The 22,526-nt window shown below is 52.7% G+C and overlaps 1 protein-coding gene across 1 annotated transcript in view; it reads right to left on the bottom strand.

Moving 5' to 3' along the window:
* Positions 1-2,909: 2,909 nt before the first annotated feature.
* SHB (Src homology 2 domain containing adaptor protein B) overlaps positions 2,910-22,526 on the bottom strand; it is a 241,935-nt gene continuing 222,318 nt past the window's right edge. The window contains exon 8 of the mRNA XM_008588738.1: positions 2,910-3,756. Coding sequence (XP_008586960.1) covers positions 3,573-3,756 — 184 coding nt within the window. The 3' untranslated portion in view covers positions 2,910-3,572. The remainder of the gene's footprint in view (positions 3,757-22,526) is intronic.

The following is a 22,526-nucleotide window of genomic DNA, read 5'->3' as shown; positions in this document are numbered from 1 at the left end:
ACAGGCAGTGACACACACGGCCCCAACAAGGGGGATGGAGGCTGAGGCTGCCGTGTCCTGAGGGCACCTGCCAGCAGGTTCCTATGGGGTTCTGTTATGTTTTTTTTTTTTTTTGCTTTTTTTCCGTGTCCGGCAACGGATCGCAACCCTCAGTGTTGCCCCCGTACCGGACCGGGGACCGGCGACGGGATCGCAAGCCTCGGCGTTGCTCCCGCGCCTCGCTCAGCCAGTGAGCGGGAGCCGGTCTGTACGTGGGATCCGAACCCTCGGACGGGAGTGCCGCCGCGCTTCCCAAGCGGCGCACTATCCAGTGCGCCACCGGGCCGGCCCTCCTATGGGGTTCTGGATTTGGTCTTTGCTGGTCACCAATTCCGGGCGGCTGAAGAGGTAGATGTGGCAGTTTGCTGGACCACTGCCTGATTCAGCCTGGACCCTTCCCGGGCATCCTTAGGCCGGCTCCAAGTGCCAGCCTGCGCCGCCGGCTGGGTGTGTGCGTGCACTGTCCCTAGGGCCTGCGAGAGCAAGTGGCGAGCCCGGCTGCCCATCCTGCCAGGCTCCTGGTCAGGTGCCATCAACCACTTCCTAGAGGTTGTCTCAAGAGCCGCCAGAACTTGGTGTTCCAAATCTCAAAAAGGACGCCTGCGGTCCTGTGACCGCTGGAAGCAGAGCGCTGTGGGCTGCAGCGGGGACAGGCCGGCTTCCCGCAGGCGCGGCCTCGGCACGACGTCCCTGCAGGGCTGCTCTGTGAGCCTCTCCCCAGGAGCGGGGCCAGCCCGGGCGGCTCTTCCGACTTGAGGGCCTCAGGACTGGCAGGCAGGTGGGCCCTCTTCCCCACAAGGCGCCTTTCTTCCTTTGGCGCCATCTTGCTCTGCCACAAGGGCCCTTGACTCCTCAGTGCTCAAGGACAGAGCTGCTGAAGTGGTCCAGGCGTCATGGCCAACAATGGAGCCAGCAAAGGGACAGAAAGGAAAAACCGCGCTGTGGCTCCAAGCTGGAGGTTGTGTCCTGAGACGAAATGCCCAGGGCGAGGCATTGTGTGGCAGGGAGCTTTGTTCCCCTCAAAGAAATCCAGCTCAGTTTTTTCCCCCATTAATTGGCAGCAGATGAAAAAAAAAAAAAGCCAAAACAAAAAGCCAGTAACCTGCATGTGAGTGTTTCTGAAAGGGAAAAGCTGTTTCAATTGTTAGATGTCCAAGAAAACATGAATACACGCTGACAGAGGAAACAGTCACAATCAGAGGAAGAAGAGGGAGAGGTTCGTAAAGTGAAGGAAAAAAACTCCTTTTAGCAGCTCCCATCCTGTAAGCTGGCTCCTCTGCCCGCCTGGGTCCCTCGGGGGAACGGGTGGGCCTCCCGGGCGACTGCAGGGAGATGGGGGCAGGGGTCGGAGGGAGGGTCCCGGGAATCCCTCGAGGAAGCAAAGGCCAGAGGGCAGAGCAGGCCGGCTTGTGCTCAGCCCGCAGGCACAGCCTCTTAGGAGCACAGGCCGGCCCTGGGCGGATGTCCGCACAGCGGGGGCCTCCCACACCCCAGCCTCCCATGGCTTCCTTGGATCCCGACTCTGCTGGCACCTCTGTTTGGACAAGCGACAACTCCTCCCTCATTTTCTCATCCCCAACCCCCAGCCCAAAAGAAAGCAAACACGAATCACCCCAGCGATTCTCCTTCCCTTCAGAAAATGCAGAATGGGCACAGGGTCAGGATTGACTTATGTGGAGACTAGACCTGGGCCACAGCCAGCGTGAGAATCACGAGGGCGGGGGCCGCGTGGACAGACAAGGACGCGGGAGGCAGATCGCCAAGGAAACGGCTTTGGACACGTACCACTGGAATCCACAGCAGCCACCTAAAGGGGCACAGCTTTTAGTCCTGCTCTGCCCCAACTTGACAGGTGGCCTTGGCAAGGCCTTTCCTTCTCTGGGCCTCTGTCTCCACATCTGCACAGGGAACAAGCCATCTCTAAGCCAGCCCTAAAGACACAGGCAGTGCTGAATGTCTAGACCTGCTGGTGAGGCTCAAACTTGGCCCCTCGTGCTCTTTCCATGTGTTCTGGGGACCACAGCCACCAGACTTCCAGTCCACTGAGGCAGGAGGATGAGAGCCGGTGAAGGCTCCGGAGCCCTTGCCGGAGCTGGGTCCCTGGCACCTCACTCAGCAGATGGCAGTCACACCTGTCCTGCTGCTGGGTGCGTGGGAAAGCAGGAAACTGAGTAACTCACAGACTTCTTAGGGTCTGCCCTGAACGTATGGAAAGAACCCCTGCTCCTGTCGAGGACAGGGGCAAGACAGAGCTTGGGCGAGTGCAGGTGTTTTCATCTGTGTGGAAGCAGAGTATGGACAACCGAGGGGGCCCTCTGTGTCCTGAAAGGTCAGGATTCTGCCCTCCCCCAGGAGCAGGGTGGCCGCGAGACCACACAGCCAATGGAAGCGCATCAGCCGTGGAGCCTGTTCTGCTGCTTATAAGCTGTGTGACCTTGGCCAAATTACTGTCCCTCTCTGAGCCTCCCTTTCCCCACATGTTAAATACCTCACAGAGTGGCACTGACTAGATAACGGGGATTGCTAGCGGCTGTGGACCTGAGGGGTTAACACAGACTTACCATTGGCTGCCACTGGCAGCTCGGTGAGCCTGGACGCAGGGTTTGGCTGTACCTTCCTACAGGTCGACTCTCAGGGGGCAAACAAAGAAAACCCCTCTGGCCAAGCAGTGCTCCTCCACCGCCTCAGCCCCATTCCCAGAGCAGAACCTGCTGAGGGCCTGAGCTGGGACCCCGCTCCTCTCCCCTGCCCAGTTCCTGTCACAGCAGCAAGCCCCAAGGAGACACACCTTGCTCTGGGAATGAAACCAGCAGGCAAGCACTACCCCCCCCAAGAGACCCTCTGGTATATATAAAAAAAAGTGACAAGACTATATATTAAATGACTATTTTATTTACACACCCTATTCATAAATAATTGAATCCTCTTTTTGACAGCACAATGATTCCTTGACGATCTAATGATTACACTGAGTGACTAAAAGTAGATTAGTGGGTTTACTCATCGGTGTGTGACCATGTTCTCCCCCGTATGTGCTCACACACACACGCACACTCTCACACCAGGGTGAGGGCGGGACCCTGGGGCCTCCTGGGCTCTTGAAGTGCCAGCATTTGGCTCCCAGCCCCAGTGGGGCCCGTGGGAAAACTCTGTCCCTACACAGGTGTGAATCCGTGACAGCTGGAGAACAAAGAGATGCAACCCAGGGAGCTCCTGCCCCACCCGCGGAGCCGCAGTGCCTCTGTTCACCCTGGAAGGCATCTCTTGGATTTGCAAATATTTTAACTCACAGAAACTCAAGGAGGGGTTTGGGGTGGGGGCTGGGGTGGTGCGTGGGCCTCCCTCGGTCTTTATCCAGGCCTTTCCAGCCCCCAGAAGGGGCAACAGCATTCTAGAGACATGCAGTGGTGTGCTAGTACCATACACACGACACAAACTGGACATGACTGGCAGCAGTGGCCGGGCTGGTCGGTGGGTGCCTCGGCTCTTCCGAGTCTTGGGCTCTGTCACAGAGCAGGGCAGGGCTGGTCCGCTCACAGGGTCCGCACAGCCACAGGGTAGAGGAGGGACAAGTGCTCGGCCCCTTTGATGGGTAGCTTTCTGGTGGTGTAGTAGTGGATGACTTCTGGGACACTGTCGAACGGGGGACTGTTCTGACCCAGAATGTATTTCTCTTTGGTTTTGGCCAGTTTCATGTGCATAAAACCCTGGTTGCTCCTGTGAACAAAACAGAGGTTATTAGGACCTGGCGACTGGCAAAGGCTGAGACTGCCCCACTGCTGGGGCCGCGGAGCAGGGAAGCCCTTTGTCAGAGAGCCACTCAAGTGCATTCTGAGCAGAGAGTGGCCTGTGCTCACACTTGTTTCCCAGGAGAACTGCTCCTCTGGCACTAAGGCCGAGGCCAGATTCCTGCTAGCGTGGCTGCTTGGGACAGAAGCGAGCACAGACACAAAGCAGCCCTGAGTTGCCCCTCTCCAAGGCAGCATCGAGGCCCAGGACCAGCTGAAATGCAGCTGCACCCAAGGGCACCCCCAATTCTAGCACCTGACCAGGAATCAGCAGCAACCACTGCTGCAGGAGTCTTCCAACACCAAGAGCTTCTGGGGGCTTATCCAGGAAAAAAACCAAACCAAACCAAAACAAAACTCAGCCCTCTTCCTAATACTGATGCAAGGTGCCTGTGTAAGCCTTGCTTCCACAAAGTGTGTTCATGTTCCTGATACCATGACAAGTGGGCAGGGTCATCATCCCGTTTACAAATGAGGAAACAGAGTGGCAGGGAAGGTAGGTGAGCTGTTTTCCCCCTTCAATAGTTGGCAACCATCTATTGGGAAGGGGCCACCTAGCCAGGGACTGCATTTCCCAGCCTCCCTTGCACCCAGTTAGCCATGGGACTGGTTTCAGCCAATGGAATGTGGGCAGAATGTGCTCTTTCCTGGCATGCCCTAGACTGCTTCCTTCCTCTCAGCAAGCCCCATCTCTTTAAGGCCTGGCTGTGTTTCCTTTGCCAGGCATTCTTCCAGGCTCCCATGGGCTCCTTCCTTCATCTGACTGTACTGGGGACACTCACACCTCCATCAGCACTTGCCTTTCTGAATTTAATTACTTAGCACCCTCCCAGTTCCCCAGGGAGTGCCACGAGCAGGACCCAGTCTCTGTGCCCACCTTGCCTAGGTTCAGGCCTGCCTGAGAGGAGTCCCTGAAATGTCTACTGAGAAGGGCAGCGATGGGTCCTTGGAGATCAGAGCAGAACCTGTGTCCCCCTGTGGCCTCTGCAGCCTGCCCCACATCAGCATGCTAGGTGGCAAAAGCCACGGCCCTCCTGCCAGCACCTGCTTGACCCAGCAAACCTCTGCCACCTCATGCCCAGGGCTCCAGCCACACTAGGTCACTCACCTCCATCAACCTGCCTTTGCCAGGACACCCTTTCCCTGCCCACTCAGCGCCAAGCCTGGCCTGTTAGGATTCTATTATGATTCTACCACCACATCCGCGGATGCTTTAGTTTCCAAAGCACATTTGTCACTTAGTTAGAAAGCCGGGGCTTCCGACCGACCTCCTGCTACCATCTCCAGGGCCTGTCCCTGGGCACTGTTAACTATGAACAGCTCTAGGAGCCTGGGTTTCAGGAGACCACAGCCCATTCCCAGCGAGGTTGAGGGGTCCATGTGGACGTGGGAGGTTTGGGGCCCTTCTGGGTTCAAACTCCTCTTCTCACTTCTGTTGCTCCCACGGGACCCTGGGGGGCTTAAACACACCTCCTCCATGCAGAATTGGCTCCCCAAGCTTACCAGCGCCCGCTCTAGTAATACCTTAATTTGGGTTCCAGGATCATTTTCAAATGGGCAGAACAAATGCTTAATGAAGTGCGGGCACCGAGCACTACATCTGCTCATAATAATGTATTTAGAGATGTCACCCTCGGCTTAAAGGAAATCGTTTGGAGAGCAATTATGTTTCAAGAGAGAATAATTCCTGTAAAGAATTGAAATTTAAATCAAGATTTTTAAAGGCTGGTAATGTTCTAATTACAGAGCCTGTGGCAAGTTCTTCTCCTCAGTAAAGGGTCATTTCATCGGAGAATTGCCTCGACGTGTCTGAGAAGTAGGATGTGCACTTGCTTAGGCCTCAGAAAGGAAACGGTGTGTACGTGTTAAATGAAAAATGTAAAGCCCCATTTGAGTGAGCACTCATCTGCCCACCGCGCACGAGAGACCACAAATCTGAGCCAGCATGGAAAGGACGGGGATTGTTAAACGATGTGCTGAAAGCGCGTGGCTGAGAGAACAGCGGGACGCAGTCTCGGAGGCCACGGCTCAGCTCTGCCTGGAGGGTGTGTGTGAGCAGAAAGCAGGGAGGAGCCTTGGACTCCTCCAAGGTCCCAAGGTGGGACCTTGGGCACATGCACTGAGTGGGGTGACATTTGGGTGCCAGGCTGTCAGGCTGTGATTCTCACAGATCTACAGCTTGGGGAGGGAATCAGAGGACATGTAAGAAAGAGGGTCACAGCTCTGCGCTGTGGGAAGGCAGATTTCATTTTCAAGGAGGTTAAGGAAAGGAACCCATGCAGGTTAATGTGACACTTTCACGCTGGTTTGTTCTTATACCACTCAGCAAGGAAAGTGGGCAGCAATGGCTCTGACAGAGCCAGAAGTGGAGGCAGAAGCTCCTCCGTTCCCAGGCCACGGGCTTGGAATGGCCACCAGGTATTAAAAGCTACGCACTGTCATCTCCACCCCGGCTGCTGACATATAGTGAGGCGAGTGGCTGCCAGGCTGAGATGAGCCCAGACGCCTCCCTTAAGTCCCTCCTGACGTGCCCGGCCCGCTGTCTGTCCCTCAACCCTGACATCCAGCTCACCTATTTAAGCACCCGACGGTGTATCACCCTGAACCAGGCAGTGCCGAGGGGGCAGGCTGGTCACGAAGCTGAGACCAAGGCACAGCTGGGACCAGAGCTCAGGCCCCATAACCTCCTCGCCTGTGGCCTGAGCACTCCCGGGCAGATGGAGAAGGGCCCACACGCTGACCCTCCTGGGCTTAAGCACTGCCCCCCGTGGTTCTCTGGCCCTCAGGCTATTCTTATGCCTTGCTGGGCTCTGCCCCTGCCTGCCCGCTGGACCCATGGGGTGGCTTTCTAGGCCTCTGAGGATGCTTTCAGCCCTACGTCCTGGATTCCTGTGTGTGAATGTAATCTGCTGTCTAGTCCTGAGGGCTTCCTGCAGGAAGGGGTCTGGAGGCAGCTCTACCCCTTCCCTCCACTGCTGCCCTCACTGGGGCACCAGCCAGGATCGCCTTTGGGGTCAGTGTTTTCTGGGCACTTCCTGTGAGCCAGGCCCTATGTTGTGAAGCACTGAGGCACACACAGTGGAGGTGAACGGCCCAAGGCCACACAACAGTCAGCCGCAGCAGTGCCTGATTCCCTCCCCGGCGAGCCTGTGGTGCTCCTGACCTCAGCATTTTCTAGACCCAGGAGAGGGCCCTACTGAACCCTCAGTGTTCCACGTGAGGCAGGCAGGGTGGCAGGCAGGAGGTGTCAGACCCTGAGCAAATGTCTCCTCCACGCTGAGCCTCAACTTCCACGGTGCCCACTGCGCAGAGCTGATGGTAGATCAGACAGCAGACAGGCTGTGGGTGAAAAGCCACCTGTGGCACACACACAGGGGCCGTCCGAGGGACCCGCCGGAGCCCCTAGACAGAAGGCAGGGTGATGACCTCACCATAAGGGGTTCTCAGGTCCCAAGACTGTCAATGCCCACCAATGCAAGGGTCAGGGATGCCTTGTCCACACACACCCAAGACCTGCTGTAATAACACATCCTGACTGGTTGCAAGGTTCCCACGAGCAAGATGCCACCTAGCAATAGCGGAAGATTTAAAAGCAGCTGCCAGGATGGCTTTAATGACTCCCAACTCCACACAAAAGAAGATGCCAGCATAAAAAGAACTTAAAATTTCTGTGGTGCACAGAGGCGTGCACCAGATAAGGAGTGTGCTCAGGGATGTGGGGTCTGCTCCGAACACTTTTGGAGCTAGAAGCGGCCTGGGGTCATCTCCTCTTACTCCGCGAGGTACCTTGGAGGAAACTGAGGCCAGACAGAGTGTACCATCCTGGCCCAAGGCACATCGCAAGGGGGGCTGCAGGTGCAGCAGAGCCCAGGCCCATGTATCCAGGGCCAGGTACACTGGGCTCCGGCCGGTGCCTCCTCATACCCCTATACGGCAGCAGCAGCACCACCATCGCTCTAGGAAGGCATGGGTCCCTGTGGAGCTCTGACCGGATGCTGCTGCTGACGACGGGGGCCACACTCCTGCCACCTGCCAAGCTCCTGCGGCAGCCCTGTCTCCTTTGATAGGACATCTTGCGAGAGCAAAGTCACAACTAGGGGCATCTCTGGTGGGTGACCTAACGATTCCCATTTAAGACTGGGGAGGCCAGGGGTGCTGGGGCTGTCACAGCATCCAGATAGCTCATTATCATCACAAAAAGCACCTCCTCATCACCAGGATTATCAAATGTGCCTGGCACGCCGCCTAATAACAGGCCCCACCTCGCCTCATAATCATGGGCTTTAATAAAACATCACTCAGCGCCCAGCTGCCGGCCGCCGAGCAGAGTGCGAGGCCTCACCTCTCGCTTTTAGACCTAATTGCTTGATGCATATTTCATGAAGAATCTTGTGTAATAGTTATGTTAAATCGCTTCTTTTCATGATGAAATGATTTAAAAATACTTGCCTATAATATTTATGCTGGGAAGGAAGGAAATTGCCCTCTGGGACTAGTGAGTAGGACCCAGTTACAGGAATCCATACACACAGGGGCTTTCTGTTCATCTCTGCCTGAAATGTACTTGGGGAGATGCTCTCCTGACCCAGATGCCCCCAGAACATTGTCCTCAGCTCAAAACCGTTCATGGTTCCCCACCATCAACACAGCATTACTGACACCCAGCACTTAACAAGCCCCTACTGGGCACCAGGCACTGAGCTGAGCTGCTGCCAGATGCTATCTTATTTAAACTGCACAGCAATGCTAAGTTGGTACAACTATCACTGTTCATAGACGGGGAAACTGAGGCTCTGGAAGGCCGTGTGGCTTGTCTCATGGGACATGGTGGAGCCAGGATTTGAACCTATGTCTGCTGGACTCCAAAGCCTGTGCTCTCTCCTTAGCCTGGCATTCAGGATCTGAAGCTCCCACCGAAGCCTCACCTTCCCCTCCTCAGCTATCCCACCAGATGGGTCGAGGTGTCCAGGTGGGACTTTGGACTCTCTCTGCCCCATGATGTAGCTTCGCTGCAGCTCTGTGAGATGCCATCAGGGACCCTGTCTGTCACTGTGATGGTGTCCTCAGCAGGTCCAGCCTTACTTGCTCTGGCCCACAGCTGGGCACTCCACCCATCCATCAATTACCTAGTTAGGGTCTAGCCAGGGCAATGCGGTCCCAATCATCCTCCCCTCCAGATTATGAGCTCCTGAGGACAGGCTGGTGGCTGCTGCACCCTGTCCCCCAGTGTGGCCTACTCTGAGGCCAGACACAGTTGCTTTTTCTGGTCTGCATTCATCCCAGCAGAGGCCAGAAAGGACTGGCAGAGCCACAGGCAGCTTCCAGAGGGTCATTCTTGCGAGGTTAGGGTACAAAGCATATGCCTCTCCCTTCAAAAAGAAAAGTCCTGCCCCAGGAAGTCCACGAGGAAGGGCCCCTCTTTCCTTGGGATTAGAAATCATTCCTGGGACCCCTGAGCCAGCCAGCGCCCCCTGCACAGGCCTAAATAAATGGAACATGAATGTGAGACAAGTTCCCTCCCAAAGCCATGGTCCTCCTGAAGGGGCGGAGGTGAGACCTGGCCTTCCCCTCTCTGTGGTCCTGGTTCTTCTTCTTGTGGAGCCACTTTAAGCATCTGAATCCTACTTCATGCAAAGATTCCTGGGGCTAGATCAGTGGAAGGAAAGAGAGCATGAGCTCGTGCATTCAAGATGAACTCAACAATCGGCTGCAGGACGGTTCTCTGGGGAGGGAGGTGTCGTAGTCCCCTCCCTTCATGAGGAGGGCACCCAGTGCTCACGTTCAGGGCCCTGGGGACACAGCTCTGTGCTCAGCATGGGGACAGCCTTCCAACCCCACAGGCTTGCACCTGCTCTAGTGGTGGTGGAGGCAGCCACGGACATTTGTGCTCAATCAATGGGGAGCCAGGCCCAGCTCTAATGCTAACTTGCTGTGACCTTGGGCAACGGAGCCAGCCTGAAGGGTGACCACGGCAAGGTACCTCCACGCCCACCCAGGGGCCTGCGAACAGGTAGTTCCCGCTGTGACCCTCTCTGAAGGGTGGTAATGCTGACTCTTGAAAGCAGCAGCTTCCTGGCTCAGAGGGTCTGCTCCCTTCCACCTTCTCTCTGACCTCCAGGAGATGGGACATTTTGCTGGGTATATATATGTCTGTCTCTAGAGCAACTCTCCTCCTTGAAGGTGCAGCCACTCACAGTACCAGTGAGGGCCTGCAGAGAGGCATGCTCTGCCTGGTGATTCGAGAAGCACAGTATTACCAATCGCATCTGCTGTGTGGCCACACCACTGGGAGTTTATGACATCCTCACAGCAAGCCCAAGAGATGGGTCTCCTTGGACCCAATTTACAGGTGGGGAAACAGAGCCAGAAGGTGTAAGTGACTTGCCACTGAGGAGAGAAGTGAGACTGAACACAAGTCTACCAGCCTCCAGGCAGAGCCAGACCCAGCTAATGGCCTTCCGTGCAAACATACTGTTCCACTTGCCCCTCGGTACACTGCAGACGAAGGAGGGGGGAGATCTGGGGCCCCTCTGAAGAGATAAGCAGGCTACTGTTACAGGACAGCATTCAGCGCAGAAGAGGGGTCCTAGGGGAAGCAGAGAACCCCACATGTAAGGAGAGCCACAGCCTGGACCTGGGCCACCTCTCTTCAGACACCTCCCCAGCGCTGAGGTGTGACCTCATGGTAGCATCTTAAAGGAAATATTTGAATGGATCCCCTCTGTGGTCTGATCATCACCCAGAACCAGGCAGATCCCGCCTACACAGGGCTTGGACTGCCTCTGGCACGATGGCTGAGAAGATCTTAAATGCTGCCTAAGTCCACGACTGGACCAGCACGTGGCTTCACAAAGATTCTGGGCAGGCTGGCATTATATGCCAGACACCCTGCCTGGGTAAGGCCAGAGAGAGAAGCACCATGCCTGGGTCACAGTGCAAGGACATCAGGGTTTCCTCAGCGAGCAACTAGGAGCCTTCCATGCCCCTCCCCTGATGTTATAGAGTCACAGGAGTTAAGGTGAGAGGCTCACGAGGCCACATGGCTGAGCCTGCATCCCGCCCACCACCTTCCAAAACAGCCTTCAAATGACAAGGCAAAGACACATATGCCACATTATTTTGAACAAACATCTAAATATGAACACTGCTGAGCCAAATAACTTGATTAACAACCAAATGATGAGAGTTTCAATAAATGCATCAGCAGTGATTAGCCTTCCCAAGCTTCTGGGTATTTCTCAAGCTCTAAGTTGGCAGCCCAGGGTGAAGGCCTTCATTAAATCATGACAAAAAGCCATCTCTAGGCAGAAGGAGGGCTGGCAGATGCCTCTCCTGCAAACATGTAGGAGCATAAGGCTTGTTTTTATACACAAAGTAGTAGGTGTGTCGAAATGAGCTCATTTTGGGCAATTTTCTCAGGAGAAACTCCAACAGTGTCAGACAAGAGGTTTTCAATGCCGAGGCGCACAGCAGAGGGGGTGAGCCTCCTGTCACTGGGGGTGTGTGAGCGGGAGGCAGTGACGCTCGCCAGGGCTGGACAACTTGCAGCCCCTGGTCGTGTTCCCACCAGCCTCAGACCTGGCCAAGGGCACATGAAAAGCGCAAGGAGGGGGAATGTCTGAGATGCTGTCAGAGCTTCAGGAAAGGGAAAGGGTCTAGGGATTTTTCTTTTACCTCTAATCAAGGACTGTCCTAGGAACATGAAGGCCTAGGTGTTTCAGACAGGTGGGGCTGGTAGTGGCAGCCGGAATGAGCCCAGCCCTGGACCGAAGTCAGGGGCTTGGGTTCAAACTGATCCCAGTGACGTCATTGGCTGGGCAAGGCCCCTCTCCCTGGGCTTCAGAGTCCCCATCTGGAAAAGGTGGAGGGGGGTCCCTTCAGTGCAGAAGCTCTCAAGCCAATGAGGGACCTCCCAGGGTTGGTGGGGGTCCAGCACAGCCAAGAGGGACAGGGCAGGGCAGAATGGCTACCCTCATGGAGCGGGGAAGGTGGGTACAGCACTGGCCACAGTGGATCTGGGCTTGTGGACAGCAAGATGACAAAAGCTCACGTATGCCAGTGAGACAGATGGAGTCCCTTCAGGCTGAGGCTGGCTCCTTTCTACTGGGGACGAGTCCCTCCCCGCCCATCCTTTCCTTAGAGCCGGGGTTCAACCAGGGCGATTCCGCACCCCCTCCTAGGGGGACACATGGCAATGTCTGAAGATGTGGGTGCCATCTGGTAGGAAGAGGCCAGGGATGCTGCTAAACACTACCGCACAGAGGACAGCCTCCACACCAAAGAGTAACCCCCCCCCAACGTCAGCAGTGCCGAGGTTAAAGCCACACCGTGTGCTGGTCGCCAGTGCCCAGAATTCCTCCTCTCAGAAACGCTGGGGGGTGAATGGGAACGTCAACGCAAGAGCGAGCGCTTGGCGAGGTTACGTCGTCCTGCTCCTATTTAAGGGTTAAGACACACACAGATCTGCTAGATGGTTTGGCCCAAGGGGAGGGGTGCAGAATAAGCACATCTGAACCCTGGCTCTAAGGAGAGGATGGGCGGGGAGGGGCTTGTCCTCGGTAGAAAGCGGCCAGCCTCAGCCTGAATGGACCCTGGCCATCTCACTGGCACAAGTGTGCTTTTGTCATTTTGCTGTTTCCGAGGACCAAGGTGCCAGCCCACCCCAACCAGCAGATCTGGGGGAATACACTGCACCTGAAAGGAGCTCTAGAGCAGGGACAGTACAGAAGTTGGGCAAAGGGAGCTTCAGGGGTAAGCGCCAGGGCCGAGGAGGGAACTCTGAGGGCATAATGGCGTTTGTAGGGGAGCTGGAAAGCTGGGACCAACCTGGCCAGGCTGGAGAGTGACAGGGTGTAACCCTGGGCAGGGAACTCCCACCTGGGTCTTACGATGTTTGGGGATGGTGGTGGACATATCCCAGGGCTCAGGATCACCCAGGCCTGGGTCTGAGTCCCTGCCCTGCCTCTTATGAGCTGCGCCCCTGCCTGAGCCTGTTTCCTCATCTGTGACATGGAGCTTTCACTGCCCGTCCATAAGGTCATCCTGAGGTCTGAATTAGTCAGTGGGTGAACAAAGTCTTGCTGGATGCTGGCTGGCTGGTTAAAAACCTCATTTCTTGGCAGCTCCTCAGATAAGCAGGACATGAAACAAGGGGCCGGCAGCAGATTTTGTTATTTTTTGAAAAAAGGGCAGGGCCCTTCTGGATACTGATGCAGTGCAGGACGTGGGGTTCTGAGCTGGCCTGGTCTTCACCCACTGGCAGAGGGGCTGCACAAGTTGCTGCCCATCTGGCTTGCCAGGCTGGCTCCATGCTGCCTGGGCTGACTCCCGAGCGTGTCTCTCGTCTGTTTGGACTGTTGTTCATGGCTACATTGGGGGTTGAGAGGCCACGAATGGCCAGGCAGCCTCCTGGCTGCAGGACCTCCTCCTCCAGCTGGGCAGTGGCCTGGATGGGGTGGGAGGCCTGGGTTCTGGCCCTGGCTCAGTTGCTGGGTGACACTGGGCAAGGTGTTTACTGCCCTGAGATCAATTTCCTCAAACATGAAGTATTTCACAATGCTCTCTAAAGGGTGATCCACGTGAAAACAGAACAGGAACAAGGAGGAGAGGTTTCTCTGCTAAACAGTACTGGTCATAGATGGCCTTTGGCACTTATTAAGAGCCTACTGTGTGCACTGCTCTGAATCTAATATTTGTGTGGGAGATAAGACACCAACTAGAGGCTCTGAGACCATTTGGTTTGCTATCCTTGTTTTACAGGCAATATTGAGGCCCTGTGAGGGGCAGAGGTTTGCTCCCATTTTGTAGTGACTCAGGGGCCAGAATGCCCCCACTCTCTGCCCGGATACAACCACTTGTAGGGGATTCTCTGCCACTACCAGCAGACTTCGTGTCTCCAGTGATAGGATATGACAGGCAGGGTGAGGGGTGGGGCGTGGAGGGAGGGGAAAAAAGCAGCAATCCCCCCAGAACCTCAATTCTCATCCTCAGGATTGGAAGCATCCTGCTTAGGGCTGAGTCACTCCCTGAGCCCTGGCACCGCTCAAGCACAGTGCTGGCCCTCACTGGTCTTCCTGACCCAATCTCTGTCCAGTCAGAGGCTTCTCCATTAACTGACTGAGGGGGTTCACCAGCACTGCAATGAAGGGCACTCAAAGTACCTGATCCAAATTATAGCTTTACAAAAACCAAAAACCAAAAAAACAAAACCCCACAAAACAAGTAAAGAAGAAATACTGAGCAACCCTATCATAATTCCAATGACATTCTTCACAGAGATAGAAAAAAAAAATCCTAAAATTCATATGAACCATAAAAGACTCCAAATAGTCAAAACAATCCTGAGAAAGAAAACAAAGGTGGAAGCATCAAACTTCCTGATTTAAAATTATATTACAAAGCTATAGTAATCAAAACAGTATGGTACTGGCATGAAGACAGACACACAAGTGGAACAGAATAGAGAGCCCAGAAATAAACCCAAACATATAGTGGTCAGCTAATTTTTGACAAAGGCACCAAGAGACACAGCAGAAAGGGACAGTTTCTTCAACAAATGGTGCTAGGAAAACTGGATTTTCACATGAAAAAGAATGAAATTGGACCGTTACCTTACACCAGACACAAAAATCAACTCAAGGGCCGGCCCGGTGGCGCACTGCTGCAGTGCACCGCTTGGGAAGCGCGGCGGCGCTCCCACTGAGGGTTCGGATCCCACATACAGACCGGTTCCCGCTCACTGGCTGAGCGAGCTGTGGGAGCGACACCGAGGGTTGCGATCCCGTGGCTGGTCCCGGTCCGGTACGGGCGCGACACTGAGGGTTGCGATCTGTTGCTGGTCGCGAAAAAAGACAAAAAGGAAAAAAAAAAAGAAAACAACTCAAAATGGATAAAAGATTTAAAGCAAAAATAAGTAAATGAGATTTCATCAAACTAAGAAGCTTCTGCACAACAAAGGAAACAACTGACAAAACAAAACAGCAGCCTATAGATTTGGAAAAAATATTTGCGAACCATGTATCTGATAAGGGGTTGATATCCAAAATCTATATAGAGCTTGTACAACTCAGTAGTGAAAAAACAACCAGATTTAAAAATGGGCAAAAAACACAGACATTTTGCCAAAGAAGACAGGTGCTCAGCATTGTTAGTCATCAGGGAAATGTAAATCAAAACTACTACGACATACTCCCATTACGATGGCTATTATCAAAAAGCCAAAAGATAACAAATGTTGACAAGGATGTGGAAAAGAGAGCCTTGTACACTGTTGGTAGAAATGAAGATTGGGGGCCGGCCCGGTGGCGCACTGCTACAGTGCGCCGCTTGGGAGCACGGCGGCGCTCCTGCCGAGGGTTCGGATCCCACATACAGACCGGTTCCCGCTCACTGGCTGAGCAAGGTGCGGCCGCAACACCGAGGGTTGCGATCCCGTTGCCGGTCCCGGTCTGGTACGGGCGCGACACTGAGGGTTGCGATCCGTTGCCGGACACGAAAAAAGACAAAAAGGAAAAAAAAAAAAAAAAAGAAATGAAGATTGGTATAGCCATTATGGAAAACAGTATGGAGGTTTATAAAGAAATTAACAATAGAATTACCCTATGATCCAGCAATTCCTTCTCACATACCCAAAGAAAATTAAACCACCACCTCATAAAGATAGCTGCACTCCCATGTTCTTCACAGCAGTATTCACAATAGCCAAGATATGGAAACAACCTAAATGTCTGTCAGTGGATGAATGGATAGATGGTACACATATACATACAATGGAATATTATTCAGCCCTAAAAAAGAACGAGATCTTGCCATTTGCCACAACATGGATGAGCCTGGAGGACATTAAGCTAAGTGAAATAAGCCAGACACAGAAAGAAAAATATTACTAGATCTCATTTATATATGGAATCTAAACCCCCCCCCCAAACAAAAAAAAAAACCCCAAACCCAAAAACTCAAACATATAGAGAACAAAATAGTGGTCACCAGGGGCAGGGAGGAAATGGGGAGATGTAGGTCAGAGGACACAAAGTAGCAGATACATAGGATGAACAAGTGTAGAGATGTGACATACAACAGGAGGACTACAGGTAATCAAATTGTGCGGTACATGGGGTTCATGCTAAATGAGTAGATTTTAGCTATTCTTGCCACAAAGACAACAACAAAAAAAAGGGTAACTATGAGATGGTAGATAATTTGCTTTTTACTGTCTGTATAACCTATAACATTATGTTGCATGCCTTAAATATATACAGTAAAATTTATTAAGAAAACAAAAAATCCAACAGCAAAAGTCACCTGCTCAGCAGCCCCCGCACCTAACCTGAGGGTGGTTTTTCCTCCCTGGAATTTCAAAGGCACATAGCTGACTGAAGCACCAGATGTCCCGGCCAAGGGCCTTTTGTAAATCATAGAGATGACAGTGGTTCCCAATGGAAAAACCCCCAACAGTCCTTGCAAATCTGGGCCTCAGTTTCTTCATCTGTGAAATGAAAAATAGTTTACAATGTTCCCTAAAGTCCGCCTTTTCTCTTCTTTCTACTCCCAACGCCCCCAAAACAGGATTTCACTGACACGCAGTGTCACCAGTTATAGACAACACTCACCTCTTGACCCAAACCAAAAGAGACACGAGCCCAAGAATATTAAGAAGCAAAAGCCCATTGGCTTTGGCTACACATGGAAGATGTAGAAATGCAATTTTGAAAGGTCACAGTTAGCCCTTAGTGCTAGAGCCCTCTGAGCTCGTGAGGACAGACCTTCTCATGTTGGACATTCATTCCAATAGCTTCGTGACAACCTCTTTCCACAGGGTGGAGAATTTTCTCAAAATTAAATCTCTGCCTCTTTGCTCCCTAATGAAATTGATTTCTGCCTTGATACACAACAAAGCTTTCATTTTATTATTTGGCTAGGGGTTGACCACATTAATTACAATTTTTTCAGCATGGCTGCAAGTAATTGAGTTCCAAAAAGTTAATTTTACCATTGGAACCGACTGCTTTTTTAAAAGCACAACTCCCAGAAAAGTAAAATAGTAAACCCTAGTGTCTTCATAGATGTTTTTGGTTAAGAGTAAAACAGTTCAGGACAGGAAAAAGTATTTTCCTAGCCTGAAAATTTGAACTCAAAATGGGGTTATGCTAATATTTGGAAACTGTGAGTCTGAAATTCACGTGCCTGGATCACACAATCGTACGTGTTTGTGGCCTCAGTGGTTTCACCATGACATGTGTCAGAACTCATACACTGGCCCAAGATTCTAATCAATGTTACTGACATCATTCTGCCTGCCTCAGAGGACACTCTGCAGAAGCCTGTTCAAAGTAATTTCTAACACCAGGTACACAGGCACTGCAAAAAGCCCGCCTGGCCCCAATGTAAGTGCATGTCTCCCTGGAGGCTGTGTTCAGCCGCGATGGGGCACATGGCTTGCTCTTTCGTAGGTAATTGTGGAAAGGATGCAGGGCTGGCAATGCAGAGTGCTGGCACAGCCACAAGAAAGCCCCTCACCTCTCTGTGCCCTCTTTCTCGAGGGCAAAGTAGGGATGCTGAGGGGAGCCAGAGAGAGCTGACCAGGACTTTAGGATAAGGCACGTCCCCGACCATGATCTCATTTATGCTTCACAATGACCCTGGGAGGGAAACTGAGGCCACACAGCTAATGAGAAGCAGAATCAAGATTTGAATCAGGGATTCCAGCTCCAGAAGGTCCACCCTCTTAGCCACAACACTGTATAGTCTCTCTCTGCTGATCACTTTCAATTAATACCCCAAATAACTGAGGCACAGTGAAGAAGTCACAAAGAACTCAAGATAGTTGAGACCAGAAACAGGTCTCCTAACTCCATAGCTAATGAGCTTTCCTGCTCTGCCTCATTAAAAAGAAAAAAAATCCTATTATAAAGGAGATTTACTGTGCAAGATCTAGAAAACACAAATAGACAAAAAGAAGACAAAAATCACCTGCCATTTCACTACCCACAGATAGCTGTTAATCACAACTTGGCCTAGTGCCTTCCTGTACTTTTCCCATACATATGCACCTGTGTGTGATGTACAAGTAGTTACAGGCTGGGCTGAATTTTGTAACCTGATTGAATTCCAATCATGGCTCATCTTGAGTGCTGTAATTATTTTTCTCCTGAATATAATTTCCAAGGGTTTCCAAGTACCTACTATGCGCCAGGCCCTCTGGTGGTGGGAGACAGAAGGACACACTCCCAAAGAAACCATCAGCCACAAAAAGTATCTTGTAGATGCCAAATCACTTCAGACTATAATCCTGAGGGTCAAGGTCAGCAGATCCAGCTGATAGAGGTCAAATTTAGAAATGAGGGTCCTTGAGTTTATGTACCCCGGTTTTAAATTAGAAACTAAAACTGGGTGACATTCAACAAAATAGAGATGGGCCCTATTACCTCCAAGGGAAACTGAACAACTAGCCACTCTAGCCATGGTGGGACCACAGGGAGAGGTGACAACGCAGAGGCCTCGCCTCTAGTCCCAAACCTAAACATCCTTGTATCTTTGCTGTCACTTCCCCAATAAATCATCTCCCTAGTTTTTCCCTCTCAAAACCTTATTTATCCTCCGATGCCCTGCTCAAATGCCGCCTTGCCCAGGAAGCCTTCCAGGATGCCCCCAGTCACCTACTTTCTTCCTCCGTCTCTCATTCTCTCTCTGCCACCCCTCCCTCCATCACAGTCCTCACCTATCTCCTTGTCTCTTTGTCTAGGCTGTGAGCTTAGAGTCTGATGTGCCTTCTGTCTCCCATACCCGCTGCATGGTAGGAACTCGGCAATGATAGTCACGCTGCTGACTTGTTTGTAAGCCCTGCCCTCAAAGTCTGTGCTGAGAATGTGGCAGGCTGATCCCCAAGCCTCCTGGGGCCATAAGCAGTGTGTGGATTTTCAAAAGAAAAAAAAAAGTGGTTCTAATTATAGCATTTCTAATAAGCTGGCTTTGCCAAACCCAATTGTTTCTGATATTCCTCTTGAGTGAAGTAATCTTAAAAAAGAGAAAAGAAGAAAAGCAAAAGCATTATTAAAAGTGGCAAAAACAAACAAACAAAAAAAACCCCAAAAGCCCAGCCATGGCTAGGAGGAGAGGCTGCTCACTGGGGGAGCTACCCAGAAAAGAGCAGGCTTGAGGCACCAAGAAACAGGGATGGAGCAGCCTCTGCTGCAGCAGAGGGCGAGGTGTGCACGGGTGGGAGTGCACCACGCCCACGTGCGTACTCTCACACACAGCAAAGTAGCATTTTTATACCTTTAGCATTTTTTTTTTTTTTTTTTTGTCTTTTTGTCTTTTTCCGTGTCCGGCAACGGATCGCAACCCTCAGTGTTGCCCCCGTACCGGACCGGGGACCGGCAACGGGATCACAACCCTCGGTGTTGCTCCCGCGCCTCGCTCAGCCAGTGAGCGGGAAATGGTCTGTATGTGGGATCCGAACCCTCGGGCGGGAGCGCCGCCGCGCTTCCCAAGCGGCGCACTATCCAGTGCGCCACCGGGCCGGCCCATATACCTTTAGCATTTGAACTGTGGAAACAAAAATGAGGGCTATAAAATTCTGACATCTGATTTTATAATCTGCTTCAAATACCAAGAACGCTTATGGAGAAGAAAATACAGTGCTTATGGGTCTCAGAAGAGTAATTCCTAGGGTAGAAGTTGGGACATTTGGGTTCTGCCAGCAACTCTCTGCAGAATCTAAGGTAGGTCTGTTTTCCTTGATCATGCCTCAGTTTCCTACATCGGAAGGCCGGGGTCTTGGCCCAGATGATTCAACTCCCTTCTTCCAGCTCTAACTGCCCAAAGGTCTGGGGAAGTCAAACCCTGTGTTTGACATTGGGGTTTTACTATATGAAGCTGGTTGCTTCAAGCCTTGCCAAATGCCTCTAGGTGGGGGCCAATCACATTGTCTCAGGGGCCTTCAAGTTGTTTGCCCAGCTATAAGCAAAACAAAACCCTGTATCACAACCGCTTTCCTGGGGTCAGCACAAAGCCTCTGCAAATATGCCCACCTGAATTTGCACAGCCTCTCAGAGTTTACAAGAGCTTTCACTCTCATTGTGTCCCTGTGCCTCGGGGCCGAGAGGCTCAGGGACATGAAGCAACTTGCTGAGGACCCCCATCTGGTGGAAGCGGTGGGTGGGAATCGGGCTTGGGGGCTCTGGCTCCTGGTCACATCCTTCTCCATGTTGCCTTCCTTCCACTGACGGCAGATCTGAGGTCTGCAGATGTCCTCGAGGCCTGTTCCCGCGGCACCCCTATGACCTCCCCCCAGGTCCCCAACACATCCTCCTTTCCCAGATGGCTTTTGCGAAAATATAATATTGTTAAGTAAGTTATATTAGCAAGATGTTAGAAATGTGATTGGAAAGAACTGTTTTTCTCATTTGGAGAGACCACCCAGTGCCTCAAAAGGGAACTGTCCCAGGGCATGAGAGGTTTCCTGGCGACAGCTGGGCAGTTGGAATGCCTCCCCTGGAAGGCTGAGCCACACAGGCAGATTTCTGCAGGCTGATATGAGATAATTAAAAGCTGGCTAGAAATGTAATCGGGGTGGCTCAGACACTGGAGAGGACCAGGGAGCTCTCGGGGGACAAAGGGTAATGTTGCATACCTGGCTCAGAGGAGATGGAGGTCAGGAAGGGAGCCCCCAGCCCACCATGGGCACGTCTGGCACTGCTAGGACAGGCAGGTGCTCTGGACCTCACACTGGCAGAGTGAGGCGGAATGAGCACGGGCCCCGCTTGCCTCCGGGGTTTGGGCAGCAGTGGGAAGAGGCGGAGCTGAGTTAGGGGGAGGATGTTTTCCTGGGTCTTTTCGAAACTGACCATTTCAGGTCCATGTTGCAGCCAGTGGTGACACCACCTACCCAGCTACTCGGAAATCTGGACATGGTCCCTGATCCTTGCTCTTCCTTCCCTCATCAATTCTACCACGTTTCTCCTTTCTATTCCCACTGCACTAGTCCTTCACTGAACTGGCACGGCAGCTCCTGAGCAGTCAGCCCTTTCCTCCTGACCCATCACACATCTGTGGCCAGATGGGCATCTGAAAACCTCTATGTTGCCAGCTATGGAGAACACCACTAGCCTTTTGGAGCTGGCCTCAGCCTCCCTCTCTGTCACCAGATGCTCCCAGCTTCAGTCCAGCACCTGGGTGGAAACTGAGAACTGCCAGGCTTAGCTGCAACAAAAGGCCTAGAGGGAAAGAACTGTGGCCCAGGAGCCAGGCAGACTCTGCCTTTGACCTTCCCTGATTACATGGCCTTGGACAGGATCCTGAAGCTCTCGGAGCCTCAGTTTCCTCCTCTGCAAAGTGGGAGCAATGAGGAGTTGTGTCTTCTTTACCAGCTGCTCGAGGGCTGGACCCAGGGGAGAAACGGGGCTCTCCCAGTTGGGTCATGCATCCTGACACTGTTGGTTTTGTTTCCAGGCTCTCACAAGCTGGTGGAAGGGGCTTTATGTCTCGGGACCCCCTCTACCTGCCACCACTGTCCAGGGAAAGGTGGCAGAAAAATGCCTGGCAAGGGGCTCATGGTCCCCGGTCCTGTTCATAAAATCCCACTAGGTCCTGGGGCTATACTGTCCAGAGATCTGCTTGGGCACTGGTTGAGCTTCTGAGGCCCTGCTGGAGAGAAAGTAGGGGAGGTTTCTGTTCAGAGAGACTCCAAAAGGCAGAAAGAAGGCATTGGGCTGTGTTAAAATCCCAGCTCTTTACTCACTAGCTGTGACATATTGCGAACATCAGTTTCTGTAGCTGTAAAAATGAAGGTAACAGTTCCTGCTTCCTCACCACACACTGTTACCATGGGAAAGACAGACACAGCTGAGTATCAATCCCCACACTGGGCGCCCCGACATGCATCACCTCACTTATGCCTCTCAGCAGCCCAGAGCGGTTGGCAGGGCAGGGCTTATTACACCTGTTTTGTTGCAGATTAAAATGAGAACAAGCAGGGGCCGGCCCGGTGGCGCACTGGATAGTGCGCTGCTTGGGGAGCGCGGTGGCGCTCCCGCCCGAGGGTTCGGATCCCACATGCAGACCGGTTCCCGCTCACTGGCTGAGCGAGGCGCGGGAGCAACACCGAGGGTTGCAATCCCGTTGCCGGTCCCCGGTCCGGTGCGGGGGCAACACTGAGGGTTGCGATCCGTTGCCGGACGTGGAAAAAGGACAAAAAGACAAAAAAAAAAAAAATGAGAACAAGCAGAACTCAAACGGGGGTCTGCCTGAACCCCTGAGAAAGGCAGAAGCAAATCAAGGTCCCATTACTGTCTGGTGCTCCACAGCTAGTCAGAGGTGGAGCAGGATTTGTGCCTGGGTTTCCTACAAGCCCAGGGCTTTTCCCACATTCTGTACCCGCACTGCTCCAGAATCGCCAAAGCACCACGCACGGAGACCAGGAGAGGCGCTGTTCAAATGGCTAGGGCGGTGGCCTGGGGAATGGTTTACTGCCAGCAGGGCGCACGTCCCCAGTAATCGTGAATAAAGGAAAACGTCATCTAAGTTCACTGTTCTTGCTTAGTCCCCTGCAAAGAGCATGGAAGGAGTCTGTTTTGCCTATAGCAGGTAGCTCCTAACTGTGGCATTTCCTCTAAACCTTTCAGAAGGAGAAAACACGAAGCACACTAATTGAGCACTAATTCGTTTTTCCTCCATCAGCCCTGAAAAGATGCAAAATCCTCC

Source organism: Galeopterus variegatus, unplaced genomic scaffold (assembly GCF_000696425.1).
Source record: "Galeopterus variegatus unplaced genomic scaffold, G_variegatus-3.0.2 Scaffold11, whole genome shotgun sequence".
In the NCBI taxonomy this organism is placed as follows: domain Eukaryota; kingdom Metazoa; phylum Chordata; class Mammalia; order Dermoptera; family Cynocephalidae; genus Galeopterus; species Galeopterus variegatus.
The sequence above is the reverse complement of the archived record's forward strand: the minus strand, read 5'-3'. Positions and strand labels throughout refer to the sequence as shown.